A 21382-nucleotide genomic window follows, 5' to 3' on the forward strand; every position below is an offset into this window, starting at 1 on the left:
GCTATGTGCTCTATGGGGGTATTTGCACTGTAACTGTTGGGGCATCTGACTAAGCTGCCTGTATAGTTAGCAGAGAAAAAGAAGCTTCTGGTGTGGTTCATCACATGAAATGAGCTGAACTTAGGTGTTCTGAATCTGCTCTGCTGCTGCCAGTCTGTCTATCACTAATTATATAGGGAGCTTTGGAAGAGTACCTTCTCTGTGGATACCTTGGATGCCTAAAATTAGGCAGGTTGCATCCTGCCCTGACAGCTGAAAGGATGAAATCTAGAAGAGGAGCCTGAGCAGAAGGGATGAAATGAAAGTAGTAAAGGTGGTATAAGAAACTAAGCACGGTAAGTCTCCAGCAGCCTGCTGTAATTCACCCTTCTCAGAGCAGGGGGTGGACTAGAGCATCTTCAGAGATCGTTTCCATCCTTGATCTCCAGTGAGTCTCTGAATTGTGTGAGTGCACAGGAACAGTGATGATTGGGTTCAGCATAGGTGAGAATGGAGTTTGTTTTAGCTGGATTAAACATTGTATTTCAGCAGTAGTTAAAAGTGTTTCTCATTGCAGGTATTGGCAGTGGTTGCTAAGCCTGTTGTAAAACCTTGTGATGGCTGTTACTGCAGAGAAACTCTGGCTCTCAGGGTTTATGTAAGAGAGCAAATGTTACTGGATAATGCTTTGTTACTAGCTTTCTATGAGGATGCTTATTTTGTGCCAAGAGTCTTTCAGTTCCTTTTGGTAAACTGAACCAATAGCTAAGAACCCTTCAGTCACCTACTTACGTAGCATAAGCGCTCATGGGAGGAGTTGGTTTGGATTAGTGGCTGTATGTTATGAGCATAATTTACAACTTTATTTGCAAGTGAGATTAGAATGAGGTCAACTGCTCTGGTCAGAGTGAGTGCAGACCACTTTGTTTTACAGGATATGCTTGATGAGGTCTGAGGTGTCAGGGGATGTTTTGGCTAGTATCTGGCAATGTGACTGCACTGAGATTAGCAGTAGTTGGAAAGATCTGTATGTACTTAAGTGAGCCAGACACTTGTCTGTGACTGGCTGCTTTTCAGGAGCTGTGAAGATGTCTGCAGTAGGCTGTCCTTGGTTATGCTGCCCCACGAGAGAAGTTTGTTTGAGAAATGTATATGGCTTTGTCTTCTGTATTAGAAAGCCCTATTAAGGGTTAAGAGGTCCCAAATGCAGAGCTTTGAAACGCTAATTACACTTTTACCAACTTGTCTCCCAGAAGAGAAGATGGTGCAATCACAAGGTTATTGTAACCAGCCTTGCTACATAAGCTTCCATATGTATTTGTGGAAGAGAGTTTAAATGGGAACAGCGTGGTATTCAAAGCCTTGAATTAGGTTGAAACTGTAGGGAAGATTTTTGGACAGTTAAAGGAAGCAGGAATGGAATGATTCTGGGCCAGAGGCAAGATATGTTTCAGAGAAGCCAGGTGTTAAGCACTCTTCAGACCCTAGAGTTCAGTGTTACCAGTCTATTCCTGTTGGCCTTTCAAAGAATCAGATGTTTGGGGTCAGTTTGTAGACGTGGAGTGTGACAATGGCAGTCTCAATCTGTGTACTTGGAGGGCAGATCTTTCCTGCAGTTGCTTTATTCCTGGTGATGATCCAAGCAATGATGCATTGTGGGTAAGTGAATATTATTACAGCCTAGAGATTGGATACCTTGGGATAAGTAACGTGCATCCCATTTGCAGTTTATGAAGGCTTGTTTTAGGCATAGTAGTGATTCTGAAAGTGTCTTTGGGGAATTGCATATGAAGCAAGGGAACGTGAATTCCTGTCATGATGACACAGCTCTGAGATGTTATACAGGCAGTACCAGGGAGTATGAAACTGTGGTTATCTTTCTGTATGATCTTATTAAAACCATTGCAGATGGTGTGCAAATCTTGTGTCTGCATTTCAGAAGGGCTGAAAGTGCTGAAGGAAGAATCAGCTGAGGAAAACTTCAGCTATAGAATGACATAAGCTTAATGTACTTAGCTAATCAAAGAGGTAGTAGGTAGTCATTGTTACTTGACTGGTCTGGATATATCTGTGGGGGAAAGATTTCTGATAGAGAATCCTTTAATTCAGTAGACTAAAGGCATAGAAAGATACAGAAACTGATGTCAGACCAGTTTAGACTGGAAAGGAATAGCAGATATTTGAGCAGTGATTTTAGGGGTTGTTTTATTATTCTATTTCTTGAAGTACTGTTTCATGAAGTTCACCATTTACTTTATGGTAGCTGACTGCTGAAACAGGTGGATTTTTTCTCATACATGGAGTGTTTAAACTAGCAAAACTGTTGCCTGGGCTCAATTTAAGTTTATGAGCATAGTATTGGTCTCACAGTTCCTGGTATATTTACCAGAGTCTTAATGGGACATCTTTAGTGGTCCCACTTCAGGAGAGGGTCCAGCTTGGTGTTTGTATCACAAGCTGTATTCTGTTCCAGTGCTGCACGTTAGAAGGAAGCACTGAATCTGGGAAAGCTTCTACATTGGATTTGCTAATGCAGGCTGTCCCAGTAAGCCCTTCTTCGTATTGGTGGCTGGGATGCTAAAGCTGGCTTGGAGATTCAGAAAGGCATTGGAGAGAGATGATGTTCTTAAAAGTGAAGAGTGCAGGCTGATTCCTTTTGTGTGCATTGTTCAAGTGATGAATTTCTAGATATCATTCTATCAGAAGGGATAAGGCTTTGCAGAAGTGCTCATCGTCTTGTGGGCGGTGAGGGCCCCTTGGGGACCTGTCTCTTTGTGGGTGGTAAAGCTCACTTAGCCATAAAAGTATTTTCCCACAGCTTCCTGCCTCCTTTTTAAAGGGGGAAAAGATAATACAAGAGTTACCCACGCTGCAGAGCACGGAGGGGAGGCAGGACCTGTGCGATCTGCTGCGCGGAGGGGTAGGAATTCTCTCTGGTCTGCCACGTTTGGCTGTCATCTTTGAAGAGAATAGTCATGACTTTTGCTTAGTGCTTGACATGGGTGGGAAAAGAAACCCAACACCACAAAGCAAACCCTGAGCCAGATTTGCTACACCCAATATAGAGTATCTTCATCAATGGTTTTATAGCCACCCTGGCAAAAAGATGGAGGAAGCTCTTGCTATGGCAACGTAGTTGTATAAGGGATGTGATAGGGATGCTGTGTGCTGATCTCCAGCTCCCTTTCCCAGGTAGATAGGATTGTACTATTGGATCCTTCTGCTGGCTACTCTAGAGGTGTTTTTTATAATTGAGCATTAATGTAGTGCTGTAATCACTTAATGTACACAAATTGAAGGTTGTTGCTAGCTATTGGATTCTGCAGTGATAATTTTCCCTTCACTCAGTATTGTGACCTAAGCTTATGCTTCTGTCCTGCTGCCTTTCCTTGATGATGGGGGGAAAGGTATGGAATGTATTGTAAGGTCAGTCACAGCCTGCCTGCATCTTCAAATGCCACTTTTGGCTCGTGGGTTTGCTCATCCCAGATGAGTTTACCTTCCGTGTGGTTTACCTTAACGTGAGCCACACTGAGAAATTGCCCCCTCTGTATGGAGTTTTAGAACATTCCCTTGACAAGGGCAGAGCCTAGGAAAATAAATTTAGGATGTGGACTTTTCCCAAAACATAAAAGCTGCATTTGTCAGTGGTTTTGAGGTATGGAACATGTGGAAAGTGCACAAGACAGAGAGATTCTTACACAAAACCAAGAAGAGGATCCAAACAGTATTTGTGCAGTAACACACACAGGCCCTAGTCAGGATGAGAGCACGATATAAACTCATACCAGCTTTTAATCTTCTTTCAGAATGCAAGCAAACGTAGATGCAGTCAGCAGATTTTGTATGCTGACAAATATAAGCAGGAACCAAGGGTGGACATGTACTTCATGTACCTCTCTTCCTTCCCACCCTGTTTGTTATTTTAGATTAGTGTACCGGCACCTTTGGAGTGGGGCAAAAAGGGAATGGTCTCCAGTGTCTGCAGGAGCTCAGAGTTGGTTTTGAACTAAGCAGGAGTTGCAAGTGAGTGCTACTGAAGGAAGCTGTATTTTGCTTTCTTGAATAGGAGGTTGACACACTCTCCTGCTGAGCTCAGTGTGGGCTGTAATCCAGCAACCCTGGCGCGAAGGAGTTATGTTTCTGAGAGTTCAAAATCAGCAGGAGCCAGGAGCCAGCTTCTATGAATGTAATTGCTCTGGGCTCTTAAGTCCTGCTGAGTTCCCTGCTAGCCTGGCTTCTGAGTCCAGCTCTTGCTGAGCTGGGAGCCAGGTTCACACCTCTTGCTTCAAGCACTGCCTGAAGCCAACCTACCATTTCAGCTGTATCAAGCTGCTTCAACCCACCTGATTTTGCAGCAATGGGTGGGAAGGAGTATGTATGTGCGGCTTATGACCCATGAGATAACTTCAGAGCTGGCAGCAAGCTGGAAGAAACTGTGGTGGTGTTCATGGTTGCTCATTTGTCTCCTTCAGCATCTTTGAGGGTGATGAGAGTGATAGCAGTGGAAGTCGTTCACACAAGGCAAGGGAAGGGTAATCCAAGAATCAAAAATGTTATCACCTTTGCTAAGTAAGAGGTGATGGTGATGGTTAGAGTGCTGGTTCTGAGCTTTGACTGGGAAGGGGATCACTAGGAGTAAAGCAGCTTTAGTAGTATCTGGGAGATGGGAGATAGCCTGGAGAGGATCCAAACTGGACTTGTCTGAAAAGGAGAAGTGACTTTTGGGTATTCCTGTGGTGCAGTTTGAGTGCTAGAGATGAGAAGAAAACAGAATGCGTTTCCCCTTCTCCCACTAGGTATCCAGAGTCTCTGAGGAATTTAGAGATGCAATAAGTTAATGCATGTTTGTGTTGTGAGAGGAAAGAGATCATACAAATGTGTTCTGTCAAATTGCATGAAATAGGAAGATGGGGAGAAAATCACAGAGGCAGGTGGAGTGCTTAGGAGGGTTGGGAAGATGCTTCTGTATGTGGTGGGAGGAATTGCAGGAAGGGAAGGTTGAAAGGATGGAGGAAATAATGTCACTTTGTAATTTTCTTATAAGCAACTGAGATTGTGCACAGAGAAATGGAGGCTGGAGGAGGGGAGGGTTTGAGGAATGAGTCAAAGGTGGTGATGAGGCAGCTGGGATTGCAGGCGTGGGTTTCAGTTAAGCTGGTGAAACACTTTGTCTTCTCTCAAACAATTGTTCATATTAGCATTCATGGTGTGGGCATGCATGCACCCATCCATGTGATGTCTCCTGGTGTGCTGCACACACAAGTTGTTTGAGGATCTGTCTTTTGGTTCATGACAGACCAACCCCGTCAGCTTTGTCTGTCTTACCTGAGGTGCCATAGCGGAAGTAGAAGAGAAAGGTGGTACAGGGGAGGGAATTGGTCTGGTGACGGTTTTCATCGCATCTGTCTCGCAATAGATGGTGGAATAAGAACGTGTTGGGTAGGTCAGCGAGTGAGCTATTACCTAACTTCTGCTGTCCTCTAACTTGTGAGGCCTAATTTTATAGTCCCCAAATACAGTTTTAGGACTGAGAGGCCATCTGGAGTGCTCATCGTCTTCTAGGCTCTACCACTGCCAAGTCTTTGAGCTGGTAGGAGCTGGACCACTGTCTCTGCTGCTGTGAGGATGAGATCTTGGAGTCTCTCACTGCAGTTTCTTTTTAGTTTGTGACCCCAGCCTCAAGTAAAGCCTGGCCTGCTCCATGTCCTGATGGTGTCTAATCTATAATCTTGCCACAAACAAGTAAATAGATTGGCCTATTTTCGTCGCCTGAATTTCCCTCCGCTCTTGCTTATACATGCTGTGTGGAGTAGCTGTGGTGGTTATATTGTACACCAGCTTCTTGGACAGCTCTGCTTAGTATCGTCCGAAGTATTCAGAGCTAATTCAAGATAGATTTAAGGTCAAATCTGTCCAAAAAAGAGATAAAACCCATCTGAAGCATCCATCACTTGTGCAGCTCAGGGCCTGTATGCCGAGCAGCTGGGATGCACTTCGGCTGCCCTGAGCTTAAGCCTTTTGTTTTTCTGTGGGTAGCTTTGACTTTTAACATTCCTTAAAATAATGGGATAAAGTGTTCGTCTCTTTTGTAATTGGAGTGGATTGGACCCGTCTGGGTTGAGCTCGTCTGGGGCACTGATATGCAGAAGTCACGGCAAGGTTGTGAGTTTGGCTGAACTCCTTGGTGCAGTCCTCCTGCCCTCTGCCTCTGGGAGCTCTGACACTGTGCCACTATCCTGAACGTTACACCATTACAGTGACTCTGTGTAGAGATCCCTATGGATTTGCTGAGGTGATGGACCCTGCTTTGTGCATTAAAACTAGTGGTTGATAAGGAATGAGTCTTGTTTCCATTGCCAAACTGCCCTCACAGCATCCTCCGTCAGCAAGTATCCAAAACATTGGGAGCGCCAAGTACTTTCTTTGCTGTAGTTTTCTTTGTTCTTTTCTGGTTGGAACAATGTGATGTCCCCAGTGTGTTCTTCCAGCCTGGTGCTTCCTCCTTTCTATCTCACCATGCTTTAAATTTAAACTCCCTTCCCATTAGTTAAACTATTGTTAGATTTTGTGTTTTCCCAGTTTGCTCATTTTCTGTTCTTGGTTGTCTCCCTGTTCACTGCTGTACCCCTAAAGCAGCAAGCCTGGCTGCTTACTTCCCAGTTCCTGTCCTCTTCTTTTGCTCATTAAGTTAGTGATACCCCATAAATTGCTTCCTTTAGCAATGTCTTTCTAGCTTTGTATTCTCTACGCAAGGTTAGTGCCTGTTTTCTTTACAGACAGTGGCCCACTGGTCTGACAGTACAGCACACCCTTAAAATACATTGCATAAATGCCACCTGTCAGATCTTCATTTGCCCTAAGTCTCTGTTTATTACAGGGAGTTTATTTAAGTTGTCAGGACCTGCATTCTTATTAATGGAAGTGCATTTTTCTCTGAAAGCTTGTGACTTTGTCCTCCCAGACAAGTACAGATTCAGAACAGACAACTATTTCCTCAACAAACTTGTCCTGTTCACAGGATATTATGATTGTGAAATGTAATCAGCCATTCAGTGTGTTTAGCTTAGAGCTCTGTATTGTGGTGGTAACTCAGCCCGTGTCACTAAGCTGACACAGCATTTTCATTGGATGCACAGGGCCTGTGCTGTAATACAGCAGTCCTGAAATGTGTTATTAAGGATATAAGAGTTTCTCAAGTCTTCATTCATTGGCAACTACAAGGCTTAGAATGTGCTTGTGTGCTTGGAGCTTTTATTAATACTGCGTACTGCTCTTCCACAATGCAGTGTGGCTGCAGCGTGGAAGCTTGGTGGTGGTGTGTTGATAACACAGCTAAATCTCAGGAATTCAAACCCTTCTAGGGAGCATACGGCTTCTTGGATTAGTGAAAGTTTGTATTATTGCAATGTGGTTGTTAATAAGGCATGCGTGTGCTCTACAAAGATACTGCTGAGGCGTTTTTTTCCACTGCAGATGAGTGTTTTGGCATAAGACACACACATTTAAAGTTGTGCTAAGCACACATTCTTGCAGTTAGAGCTGCAGAGGCGGTAGCAGGCATTTGGCTTTCTGGTTTGTTTGGTTTAATAGGGTTTCATGTTGTTTAGAATGCACACTCACAATAAAAAAGGCTCTTCTGTGTAAAAGCAGTTTCACTTGTTATTTTTGCACCTCTTTTGCATCTATCTGTTGGTGTAGCTATATTGGTTTGATGAGAGTGCTGTTACACTATTTGAGCCTCTCCTCAGAAGAGGAATTATTCAATGTGAATGGAAACTGAGGCCACACTGATTTTTAAACTATGGAGTTGATGGGAAAGTGTAACCTATGTGGAATATGGGCTAAAGTTGGCACGTCTTGGCAAATGGGCCCTACAAGAAAATCTCAGGAAATTGCAGGAACTCTGAATCATCTAAAATCACATACTGTGGTTTTGGCAAGGCTGGATTAGCTCGATACTGCATTAGCATCTACATTAGGTGAGTGAAGTGCAGTACACCTAGTAGACAGCATAGGTGGTGTGACAACTGTGGAGGACACAGGCATTAGCCTTGGGTGGGAAGTATGTTCTGGTTAGGCAAGGACAGCAACCCTGTGAAGGAGTGCTTTGCTGCTGCAGTGGAAATATTCCTCTCAATCCAGACAAACTCTGCTAGACCAGCAAGTTAACTTCTTTAATGACTGTTGGAGGCAAAAGTGTCTTAAGAACATAATGATTCAGTTTCTCTGTGCCTGTGTTACCAACCAAGGCATTGCTAATGGAAAGGCTGAATGTGGATATGCCTGTGGGACCTTGCAACTTTTAATATGGTAAGAGACCTGGCTCTGGGGATGCAGACAGGGAAATAACCCTTAAAAGTCAGATGTTTGTAGCTCTTTCTGCTTTGACATACATTAGCAATATCTGAAGACTCTGCCCACCCTGGGTCACATTGCGCAATGAGCTCAGATGGGCTTTTGTGCTGGGAGGGCTGTTTAAGCAGGAGGGGAAGTTTGGGAATGCAAATCTGTGTTCCCAGTATAGCTCCTTGGGGAAGTTTATGTCCTTTGGAAATGTGGCAAAATGAGATAGGAGTTTTGGAGACCAGAGACCTTAGAGTCTGGTGCCTGCTCACAGCTGCTTGATGGAAGGTTCTCTCCCCTTTGTCTAGTCTCTGCAAGACTCTCCATCCACGGCAGTTAGGATTAGCAGGCACATTTCATGCTCTGAAAAGTCAGAAAGGGAAAGAAGAAGGAGTTCTACAAAAGGCCATGCCTGCCAGGCACAGATTTCACTCTGGTTTTGTGCAAAGAATAAACACAGACGTGAAGGTTAAAAAGCAGACTTCCAGCAGCAGTTAATGAAGGGCTTGGTAATGATGCAAGGGATTTAGTATGGGAGAGAGCGGAGGCATTGCAAGGGGAAGAGTTGGCAGAGGGAGGAGCCCAGGCGATACACAGCACAGATCAGCTATTGAGACCTTCTTAGCTCACCTTCCCTGGGATTTTGTGAAACCTAAAATCTGGCAGGAGAGAAATGTAGCATTTTCATTTGGAGAGTCACCTGCTGCTTCTGGAAGCTTAAAAGGAAAGAGGGCAGCGAACATGCCCTTGTGTATGAGTTCAAACAGAGGTGAAGGAAGAGAACGCGTTTCTTTAGAGACTGCAAAGTTCAGCTCTCTCCTGCTCTTTTCACCTAGTGCTGTGCTCTGGCCTCGGTTGCCTTCCCACCCAGTTTAATTATGAAAAACACTTTTCTATTGCAGGTTCAGTTGCTTGGGAGCTGATTTCAAATGTATTACATGTTTTTTGGGGTAGATTGATACAGATGGAGAAATGACTGTAACCCAGATTATTATTTCTCCTCACACTGACAAAGTAAAATTGTCTTTATTTACCCAATATTTTCCAATAAATAGGTTTCTGACTCCCATACTAGGGCAGTAACCGATGGCTCTTGTAGCTGATTCTGTAAGTATCAGGATTTTATGGTTTATGAAATAACAGAATTTAAGAAGAAAGCATAAACCCCTATCTCCCACCCTTTACTCACTGTTTTTTGTTAGGGCTTCTTCATGCATGCCGACAAAATCCTCTAAAAGACTGCAAACATGCAGAAAAGGTCGAAAGAAAACATTAGTTAAATAAAATGCAGATTGGAATGTATTTTTAGTGCTGGAATGTTTTCCCTAAAAGGCTATACTGTAAGAAACATGTTTTACTGCTTGAATCATATGGTGGTATGAGGCATGCTTTTAACACATGCTGCTGTCACATGGAAATAAAGAAATGGTCTCAAAACAAGCAACAATGTCTGCAGAAGCCTCCTTTAACAGCTCCAGCAATTAGCTGACTGGAAGACTGCAGCCTTGACTCCCCTTCCCTGCAAGGTGCCCTGATGAGAAAAGAGAAAGCTTGTTTACCCATTCACTTCTCAAACAACTTGTGAATTGTTTCAGCTCGTGGTAACAGATGTTCCTTTCTGTTTCCATAACCTTTTCCTCTCAAGCTCATTTAATGATGCAGCATCTCTGTTTGCAGGAAGATATCTAGCCTAATAACATTTATTTCCACCTGTGTGCTTCATGGAACAGCTCCACTGCTTTATACACCATTACACTGCTGTACAGTGTCAGAATTCCAGGAGTCTCACGGTGGTCCCTAAACAAATAGGGTTTTGCTGTTTAAGATATGCCATTACATAGTGTAAAGCAGTCAATAGAGTGGAGCCTTCCCATGCACTGCAGCTAAAAGCATCATAAATGACAAATGAGAAAACAAACAGCTGAGCCTGACTAGTCCTTGTTCATAAAAGTTTTCTTATAAATTAAAAATCACACTTACTGGCTTCTTTGGAGGTGTAGCAATGTAAAAGCACTACTGAGACTTGCAGCTCTGCTTCTTCTGGCAGGGATTTGGAACTAGATGATCTTTGAGGTCCCTTCCAAGCCAAACCATTCTCGTTCTGCAACCAGAATTTGAGGCTTCAGTCGTCTGGTGAATTGTATTTACTATCCTGCAAGAACAGAGTTTTCAGCTATGCAAGTGAAGTGTCCTCTGAAGAATAAGCTAAATGACTGTGAATCAGTTACAACGATTATGTTGTGTTCAGTTGCCAAATTCAGGCTCTCACTTGTCTCATTCACCCCTGCTCCTCTCCAGCAGTTGTAGAGCAGTGATGTTGCTCTCATCACTAGGGTGAGGCATGGGTAAGACACTCTGGTATGCCCACAGGTCAGATGGTATTTCTCTTAACCTGTTTTGGAGTTTTTTTAATGGCATGAGAGATTGTGAATTGTACAGATAAAAAATAGTGTGCAAAACTTGTTTTAAATCCTGTCAAGACTTACATTGTGGCAAGGCTGTACTCAATGTGATGACTGGTAGTGATTTAGTAGGTAGAAAAAGGAATTCCTTACAATTCGTTTAGTTGGCTTTTTTTGTGTTCAGCAGTGCATGTTTAATATTGGGTGGCTGCAGGAAGTTCTTGGCAAGCTGGAGGCTTAGCCCATGATCTGTCCTTAACAGTAGCTGAGAGGGTTGAGGTAGCTGCAGCAAGGAAATGAAACTGCTTGTTCATCATTGGTCCCCCTGAGTAGGAGGAAGACTTTCTAACAGTGACATTTGCTTGCTCCAATGTGTATATGCAAAAGCTGTGATAAGATACCTTATTTGTCACCAAGGACAGCACGGAGTTTTCCTTGTCTGAGAGGTGTTCTATGTGAGCGTTGCTGGGGCTCAACTCTTGCTGGTTCTGGAAACTCACCATGTGGTTTCGTATCTCATGTTCCGAGTGTAGCAGGGTGACACAAGCAGGGGCATCTCTGTAGGGTGAACAGTAGAGGAGCAGGAATTCTCTTTCTTAAGGAGAAAAATGATCAGCTTGCTTGGTGAAGTGCAAACAATTCAGTTAAGAGGGAAATGCATTTGAAAAGGACTTTAACTTCTGTTTTCCCTGAGGAAAAACTGGATCCTACCATCAAAGACAAACACTTCCCAGATGCATTTCTGTGTTAATTGTCATGATCAGACAAAGGAAGTTCTCTAATGTTGGGAAGATGTCAAGGAGCCATCATGACTGTACTGTAGATGGAGGCTTTGGGCAGGGCATTAATTGTGTTTCCTGCAAATAAACCAATTTTCCTTTTGAAGCCTGAAACTTGTGGCTGGAAAATTTGCTTTCCTGTATGATGCTCGTATTGTTCACATTGTGAGTGAAGCCCTTGGGCACTTGACTGAACCCCTTTTATGATGGTCATCTTCGCTACCTGCAGCTGAGGCCTGCTGAAATTCCCATCGCTGATAGGACTGTGGAACTCGGCATGCTAAGCATCACCCCTTTTAAAAGGAAATTTTGCAATAGGAATGAGCATGAATAGGAAATACTTTGTACATCTGGGATAAAGGAAAAAAATAGTCCTTTGAAGGGTTCAGCCTTCAGAGAGCATTGACCTCTCTGAGGCTTTCTCAGTTGACACTGAATCTGTGCTGAGCTACTCATAGTAACATTTTGTGCATCCATTCATGAAAATCCTTTTGCACACTTCCTATTTACAGCTTGCTGGTACATTGAAAACCAAGCAAAATAAATCCTTGAAAATCCCAGGTTGCTATGCGTACTGTTTCTACAGCATTAGCCCAGTTTTAGATACTTAGCTCAGCCACTTCAAAGGCAGTGTCTTCGCGGTAGCATGAAACAGAGATTTGCTTGGACTTGTCAAATGCTTATTCAGGATTTAATGTTTCCTGTGATCAAAGGTAGTCCCCAAAACCAGCCTGCCCCATCAAACACTTCAGGGTCAGAGATGTGCAAGAACCTGTACATCTCCACTAGGCTGCAGAGATTAGTAACCACATTTCAGCTGAATTCAAACTGGCTGAGAGAGTCCGATGTATTCTTGCAGCAAAGAGCTTTAGCCTTGGTTTGCCAAGTTGATCTGTCTTGTGTTTTGGGCTTCCTGGGGCGTGTATTGTAGTAAATCTAGAACTAATAAATGTAAAACTCATCAGCTGTGATAGATCCTTTCTGCAAGGGTAGGATATCCTCAGTATCATTAGCTATGGTTGCAAACCAGCTCATAAAGAGGTAATTACTTTTCAAAGGTACTCATGCTTAAGCATGCAAGTACTAATCTAGGGGGAATTTTATACTAGGGCCTAATCACTGTCTCCAGTTGAGTCACAAATTAGCTCAGGGACTTATCCAGCTTCCTCAAGCTTATCTGTAAGCATCTTAATAAATTTTTCTCTTACTGTGAGGGGACCTGCCAGGCACTAAAAACCTAGAGGAAAGGATATAGTCTAGAAAAAAAATGAGCTCTGGTTTCTAGTAAATACATGGGAAAGAAATTCTCACAATATGTAGATGATCCATATTCTTGAAACTTGTACCCCAAAGCCTGTGTAGCTCTAGAGTATTAGCTCTTCCTCTGAGAGCCTGATAGTAGTAGTCTGGAAGTACCCTGCTGTTCACCGAGAGAGTGCTGGAGTGCCATGGAAAGTGGTTTTGCACCGCTTTGTTCTCTTTCAGTCTAAACTCACTCAGGCTTGCCTGGCTTGATTCATAAATGAGCAATAGCTGACTGGGAAAGGTTCATTTCTCCACATGCCAAGATGAGTTGGACCCTCAGAGGGGATTGAGACTGACGGGTAAATATCTGTCACGTGTAGGTGGCCTATAAGAAAAGATTTGAGGAATTTTTTTGTGAAGTCTTTGTTAAGACTTTTTTCCCCCCACTCTTTAAACTCTCTTGTCATGTGCTGAGTGGGGGTGGATGGAGATCGGGGCGGTGAGGGGAGAAGGGGGGGGCTGCTGAAAGCATTTATCTTCATTTCTGCCATCACCCAGTGTTTATTACGCAGTGATAGACAGACGCAGGAAAGCTGCCAATCAAACCTACGTTCACTGCATTTCAATTGGCCTTTGCTTTAGATTTCAACATGTTGAAATCCACATCATCTCTGCGGTAAAAGGTCCTTCTGTTCTTGGGGTGACAAGCCCAAGACCCTCAGGTACCCGCTGCAGTCACTTATGATCCCATCAAACAGTGGAAGACCCAGGAATCAGGACAGACTGTCAAGCTCTTGGTGAGAACTCCTACTGTAAGAGCTGATGTGCTGCTGCCCACAGTTAAGAAGCTGAAGTGTGTCGTTTGCCCCCAGGTTACACTAGAACTTAAAAGGCAGCAGCACCTTCTTTGGATCTCAGCCAGGCTGAAACCCTGACTGGGCAAAGCTGGCTGAGAATGAGTTATCACACTGAATGGTGAACAAAGCTCAGTAGTGAGGATTTTAACTTTCTTAAGCTCCCCCCCCATGGCCTCCAGTCTTACCTATTAACCAATGGATAAAGCAAACGCCAAAGGTTTGGATAGCATAGTTGTGTACTGGGGTGTATTTTCCTCCCTAAATGAAAAGCATGCAAACATTTCAGACATTCAATCATCTTTGCTGTAGGACAGTACATGTGGGAGGCTTCTGGCAGGACTTGTGATACAAATGTTATTCCACTTCGTTATATGAAGCTACATATACTTTAATAATTACGCTTCTTAATCATGTCATTAGTATAAGTAGAGGTAATTACTTAAAACTTTGTAGATCATGGATTTGTCATTAGCATGAAGCACACGGATCTGGAGCCTTTGAAAAATGGACCAGATCCTTCTGAACATGCACCTTTCTCTCTCTGCACTTTCTTCCCTGTCTCCTATCTTTTTGATAAAGGTATAGGTTACCTGAAGCACATGCATTTGATGACTTTTGCTGGGCTCTCCCATAGATGGGAATGCCTCTTTCCATTGTTAGCTTTTCCATGTAAGATGTGACCCCCTTTGGAGGTGAAGGGATGTGAGGTTTAAATGAACACCATAAGTAACCTGAAGGTTCCGGGGAAAGGGATGAGAAGACCAGAATCTTTACAGGAAAATAATCAAAGCTATTTGCCAACAGCTTTTTTTATAGCACTTGTAGCAGTAGGTGCACGAGTAGTGTGAGCCAGATGAACTTGCTGTTTGTGGAGCACTGTCCTGGGTTCAGCAGTAGCAGTCATGTTTCTCCTCCTTGGTAGCTGGTACAGTGCAGTGTTTTGACTTTCAGCTCGGGAACAGAGCTGATAGCGATGTTTTGGTTTGGCCAAGGACTTTGTGAGCCTCATGCTCTGCCAGGGAAGAGGGGAAGCCAGGAGGAAGCAGAGACAGGACACCTGACCCAAACTGACCAAAGAGGTATTCCATACCACAGCACGTCATGCCCAGGATGTAACTGGGAGTTAGCCGGAAGGGCTGGGGGACTGCAGGGTTGGAGGAGGTATCGGTCGGAGCTTGGTCGGGCTTGGGGGGCGAGTTATCGGTCAGCTGGTGCTGAGGTGTTGTATTCTATTCCCTTGTTATTTCCTTTATCATTATTATCATTAGTGGTAGCAGTAGTGATTTGTGTTATACCTTAGTTACTAAACTGTTCTTATCTCAACCCGTGGGAGTTGCATTCTTTTCGATTCTCCTCTCCATCCCTCCGGGAGCAGGGGGAGGGCAAGAAAGGGGGGGAAGTGAGTGAACGAGTTGCCTGACTGGGTTTAAACCACGACAAGCACTTAGGGATGTTGCTAGGCTTCTACAATATAGAGGGAGCACATGCTTACTTTCCTATGGTATGTTATTCTTCAGTTTATGTATTACTTGCTATGCCTACAAAGGTTGTTCTTGTTGCAAGACTAGGTGATGATTTTGTAATGTCTATCTGTAATGAGATCAATATCCTGGAATTATATGCCCTGAATCTCACTTCTGTTGCCTGTCTTTGCAGAGTGTGTTCCTTGTCTGATTGAGTCCCATAAAAGTGATGTTAGTTACTGTTCCCCTGCAGCAAGTCCCACTGCTTGAAATCTGTACAGAAGCTACTTTGCTGTTTTCCACCTGGTGGCTTGAGGCAAGGCTGCCCTTGTGTACCAAGCAGGGGCTTGCAATGAGACTTTGAAAGATGAAGCAACATAAAACTTAATTGTCCTTCTTCCACTTCTAGTTATAAAATGTAATTTCATTAATGCATTGAATCTGCTTTCTCCAGCGTATATCTTTTGTTGAGAGAAACCCTTTGTTTTGGGGGATATGGAGAACAAGGCCTTGGGCGTATGTAGAGCAATGGAAATGTCCTTAATTCTGCTCTCCAAGTGATATGTGCATGTCTGACAGAGGCAGATACAGAGACCGAGCAGACCCGTGGTGGAGGTTTGTTGATTGCCGCAGGCCTGGCACAGCTGGGTACACAGTGTAGAGCTCTCCCTGCTCACAAGTCTTGCTCTTGGCAAATTTCTGAGCTTTCTCCAGACCTAAAAATCAGGACTTGAGACAGCTTATTGATGAAGAGAGGACTGGCAGCAGCTTCTTGGTGTCTTTATCAGCGCCGGTCTAGAATTTGCTTCCTTACTTTATCTCTGCCCATCTTGTTCTTTACTTTGCAGGGAAAACATAAGTCCTGTTTGTGTGTGTGTGTGTGAGTGTGTTCAGGCCATTGTTTTACAAGCCTGAGTGCTCTGCTGGGATTTGATAAGTAAAAATCAGCTACCCTATCCTCCTCATCTTCCTCCACATCGCTTCATTCGCTGGCAGTCAGTAGGCTTTTAGCTGTCAGCACAGGCGGCTGGCCTGCTGTGTGCTGGAGAAGTGATGTCTCTTCCACTGTTGCTGCTGTGGCAGCATTCCTGAGCCAGCTCTTCTGGGAGAGTGAAGCCACTGACTTTTCTGTGTGTTTCCCACTGGAGACAGTGTGGAAGTGCTGAAATCCAGACTGGGTAGACACTGGAGGCTTTGCTTTTCCTTATTTGTACTTGGGGGTGATCTTTGTTTGAGCTCTGTTATCAAATTCTATCACCTTGAGTTTCTCTGGCTGCCAGCATGCGTGTGTAGCACAATGGTTGCACGTAATGAAGGCCTTAGAGACTGCAAATAACATGAAATTTTTGACTCTAGTGCTGCATAGAACTGTATCTTCCCTCCACTTGTCTCCCTAGGGGTTGCATTTAATGCCTCTGAGCTGTCTCTAATGTATGCTGACTTGAGTTACCAGTGGCAGTTCGCTTCTGCCTGGGAAAACGCATTGTTTGTCTAGTTTCTGAAGTATTCTGCTTAGCCTTCTGCTTTGGGCTGTTGCCCAAATCCTTGGGTGGTTAGCAAGGGTCATGTTGTTTGCCTGGAGTCAGGGCAGCCCCTGCCTGCTGTAGGTTGGGCCACCCAGAGCAGCAAAGGGCCAGCTCATAGGTCCTCCAAATATTTTCTGTTCCAGTCTTTACTGTGTGGCAAATGTTGTAGGCAACCTGTATCTTCTAAGTGGAGTTTATGGTAGTAGCAGGGATTATGTTCACAAATGGGTGTGATTTGCCACGGCAATGCTTTTCCTTAGTGTTTATTCTGGTCTGCCTTCATAGGTGTACTAGAAGCTTCACTAGTACCAATAAGTAGAATACATTTGCATCAAATGAATTGATTTGGGTTTCTGCCTTGAGTCTGGGCAAGTCTTACCTCGTCAGCTTTCTTTTCTTCCAGAAATGTGTTTCAGGAAGGTGCTTCCCTACTAATTTCCTATGGTTTATTTCGCAGGTGTTGCTATTTCTGTAAATAAGGTTTCTTTAAGACTCTAGAGTTTTGTGTAATTTTGCCAAAATGCAATTTTGAAAGGGTTTTCTGGTTTTGTCTCCCCAACTCATCTCTGGATAAACTTCTGAAGGTTAAATTGCTAATCATTTCCCCTTTTGTGTAGGTGCTGTGATTGGGGATGGACAGTCAGCTGTGGCCAGTAACATTGCCAACACAACCTACCGGCTCCAGTGGTGGGACTTCACTAAATTTGATCTGCCTGAAATCAGCAATGGTAAGCTGGAAAGGACACCAGTACTTCTTTTAAATCTATACCAACCACAGCTCTAGGATCTTTCAAAGGTAGTTGTATGTTGCAAGCCTCTTATTGTTTGGTGGTCTTGTTGCATTTGGAACATTAAAATACTCAGCCCTTTGAGAGAGTTGACTAAAAGCATGCAGAGCTCTTTCTGCTCTGTTTGGCTTGTGTGTTCTTGCTATCAGCAAATCCGTGCATAAACAGGTTTTTTTTGTCAGCATTTTTATGGGAATATACAATCCTCTTAGAAGAATTGTGTCCAATCTCCTTATTCTTTTATCAGTTTTCTAGAAGGATATTGTCTTTATACCTTTGTTACGACCTGCTAATGAATTGGGTCTGAATTCTCCAAGTTACTGACATTAGTGTGGGTTAAAGTACTGCTGTACTTTCTTGGAATCAGGACCCTGGTCTGTTACTTACCACAGTGTTGCAAGCCAGGAGAAGTAGATGTAGCTTTTATCCATTTACAAAAGCACATATTTGTCCCGTATCTCAGGTGAAAGCTGCTTGCTTCCGAGTCAAGAATGTGGGCAATATTACTGATTTTTTATATATATAATGTATTTTTCTCCTTCCCTTTGTGAAAATCAGACCATAATTCTATGTATGTTCTATGGCATAAGCTAGCTCTCACACTGAAAGAGATTTCCTTATGCATGCACAAACATATTTGATGCATGTGGTCAGCTGATCAAGGAATGACTTTTTTTGGGCTAAAACTAACTTGACTAGAAAGACTATTTTTAACCTAGAATGGTATCCTGATATAGCTTCCTGCACAGCTGCAGAAATGTTTGTGGCAGCCTGGGATGAAGATAGGAGGTAGATATTCATGATCTGGGCTTTTTTTGTACAGTGATTTTTATCTTACACCATTTCTGTGCACATGACAAATTCATTGCTTGACTTCTCAGCAAAACCAGATTGGTTCTGCTTTAAGGGACTGACTTTTTTAGGGAGAGCAAAGATTCTGTTTTCAGAAAGACTTCTGGTTTCACTGGTGGCCATTGAAATTAATTAAGAAAAAGTTTCTCCTAGTCTCAGTTCTGTCTGCTCTGCAATTCTAGAAGTTACATATGTGACAATAGAAGCCTCTGAGGGGTACTGTCCTGTTGCTTAACAGACCCACGACAAGAGCACATGCAGTGACACCATAGCAGCAGACATGTGGGGAATTGAAATCACAGAACCACAGGATGGGTTGGGTTGGAAGGGAGCTTTAGGGATCACCTAGTCCATCCCCATCCATCCCTAGGCAGGGACGTCTTTAGATATATCAAGTTGCTCAAAGCTCCTTCCGATCTGATCTTGACCGCTTCCAATGATAGGGCATCACCAACTTCTCTGGGCAAGCTGTATGGGGCCATTTACCCCCTGGTCCTTGGGAAATCAGAGGAGCTAGGGGAAAAGCCACCACCCCATTATGGAAAGCTTTCTTAGCGTGGTGTTCCTATGGATAAAGCATCTGGTGTTTCTGTCTCATCTCTTCACACTGTATAAAACAATGTGGTGTGATGCTTATAGCCTGCTGGGAAATAAAAGCCCTCCTTCTAGATGGTAACCCTCAACACTGTAAAGGGGGAAAATGCTTTAAATTTTATCCTTGAAAACCCATTCTGTCTCTTGGGAAGAAGCTCAGTGTATTCTTGAAAGTCAAATACTGTGTTGAACTCGTGTAAGTGCTTTGATGTGTCAAACTCTGAACTGCCAAACCTTGTAGTACCAGTGTAAAGGCGTAGGCTGAGGATCACTGCTGAAGGCAAAGTTTTGCCACGTGGTGGCAATACTTTCTGTGGTCCAGCCAGACTCTGGAACAGAATAAAGATGAAGTCAGAAGAGGAAACATCTTGCTGCTGACTTAAATTCTCTGGGACTTCTCTGCAAACTTCTGAAGTATTTGAAGAGTGCTACAGCTGCTAATAGCTTTTTATAGCTTTTGGGGCTTTTGGCCTCATCTGGCTGTTGAGAAGGCTGCTGATTTAAGAAAAAAAAGCATAAGATGTTTGTTTATAATTTATGGAATCCCATGGAAAATAAGAACCATCTGCTCCTCAAGACATCAATATTTCAATCTTCTTCCTCTGCCCTACCAGGATCCTTCTATTCTGAAATAGCTTTTAATTAGCTGGAAATTGGCCTATGGTTCCTGTTGTCACTGTGCCCTTCTTGCAGGCAGGATTCCTGCTACAAGCCCATCCTCAGTCCATCTGACTCCCCACTTTGTGCTTCATAGTACTCGATTTGTCCATCTTGATTTATTACCATTTGGAAATGTTCGGTTTTACTCTGCCTCTTCCTTTTTACATGCTGAGCCCAACTCTGGCATTTCTAGGTTGTTAGCCTTATCTCCCCCTGCCAAGGTTTAGTTGGGATGTACAAAGATGTAGCAGATGTGCTCCTCCTAAACCAGGTATTTAGGATGCCAAGCCTGCGTGCCATGCCAAGCTTGCCTAGGCACAGAACAGAGGCTAGCTGCAAGTTTGGCAAGGCGCATGTATCTGTGGAGATACAGTGAAGATAAATGTGTAACAGTGGAGTGGTAGTTGGATGAGTGTTTTCTGACTCTTCATAACCTTGGAAATAAACTGTTTTCCCAGTAAAGCATGTGACCTCAAAAGATCCCTTCTTTTTCCATCATTTCCTATAAATCAGAGGTGGTCATGTGAGAGAGGCTGCTTACAAGAGGGGGCAACAGCACTTCCTGGGACTGACCTGAGCCACAAGTGGTTTGGGAGTTCAGGCAGATGAAATGATGCAGCTGAAGTTTGGGACTGCCTGCCAGCTCCTCTTTCCATCAAAGAAACGACTCTGTGGCCAGACTCATCTCCGAGCAGCTCTTCTTCCTGTTACCATTAAACAAGGAAAAGATAGTTTGGAAGTAGGATGTTTTCCACTGACACGGATGTGTCCGAGCAAGTGACAGCAGCTTGATGAGTGCAGTCCTGGGATCACAGCGGCTGGGCCTCAGCAGCCTTCAGAGCCCTGGGCTCTGGACTTCGCTCTGCAGCAGCAGCATCACCTGATGCTCAGTCCAGCCCACACACACACAGAGGATTCTGGAAGTCTTGGGGAAATGGCTTTGCAGGGACTTGTGGGATTTTAATCTCTGCCCTGTCTTTCTCTATTAATTGCAAAATGGGAAATGATGGATTTAGATTTCTTCTCCTTTTGCCAGCTTTGCTTTTAATAACTCTTGACATGAACATGGCCCAGTCTTAAGCTGTAATTGTCAGTCGTATCAACATTGGGGTGAGGAATTCATTTGGCAGCAGACACAATGCTATCTCTGGCATTTATTTAATATTCTTTTAGTAAGAATTCCGATTTCCTGCAGCTAATGGGTAATTATTGAATCTGTGAACAGTGTAGAATATAGCCTTTCCACAGGTAAAATGCTTGAAGTTTTTATCTCTTGTTTATTTCTTTTGAATATAGCTCCTTTTGTGCTACTTACTGCTTGTTATTTCATTTTCAAGCCACTGTGGCTGAACTGGTCTAGTTCTTCCACATTCAGTCACATATCAGGAGTGTGTCCTGTTCTAACACTGGCTGGGACTTGAGGAAGGTGTTTTGATCACTACTTACTGGTCCAGTAAGTATTATAAGTAAGTGGGATGCAGAAGAACTTATAAGAAGAAAAGAGAAAGAAGAAAAGGCATGCTAAACAATGTATAAATGGGAGCAGCCATTAATAAAGTGTCATCCTTAATTGTGGCTAGAAGTGGATGGTGCACCCAGCACTGTTTTCCTTTGGCAAACAGTGCTGTTACTGCCGGCATTCCAGGCCTTCCTCAGCTTCAGGCATAATTATGCTGTAGGTGTAAGCACTCCAAGTTGGCACAACAGCTTGATTAATTTGTTCTCTTATGTTTCTTTTGATCTGTTCTGTCAGCTTGGTGGCTGCATTAACAACAAAAGAAAACACGAGATGAAAGGGCAGCCTTGTTGTAAATGGTTTTCCAAAAATAGCTATTCTTTTCCCCCCTAAAATCTTCAGCATTGGCTTCATTATCATAGATCAGGCCTCAGG

At 43.5% G+C, this 21382-nt stretch overlaps 1 protein-coding gene across 3 annotated transcripts in view; it reads left to right on the forward strand.

Annotated features, from left to right (window-relative positions):
• AMBRA1 (autophagy and beclin 1 regulator 1) overlaps positions 1 to 21382 on the forward strand; it is a 130714-nt gene that overhangs the window by 60571 nt on the left and 48761 nt on the right. For all 3 annotated transcript variants that reach the window (XM_061462259.1, XM_061462260.1, XM_061462261.1), the window contains one exon: positions 17215 to 17325. In XM_061462259.1, coding sequence (XP_061318243.1) covers positions 17215 to 17325 — 111 coding nt within the window. The remainder of the gene's footprint in view (positions 1 to 17214; positions 17326 to 21382) is intronic.

The sequence above is a fragment of the Pezoporus flaviventris genome, unplaced genomic scaffold (assembly GCF_033815535.1).
Source record: "Pezoporus flaviventris isolate CSIRO_AGI_PZ_B2104156 unplaced genomic scaffold, CSIRO_AGI_Pfla_v1 ptg000035l, whole genome shotgun sequence".
Classification (NCBI taxonomy): Eukaryota; Metazoa; Chordata; class Aves; order Psittaciformes; family Psittacidae; genus Pezoporus; species Pezoporus flaviventris.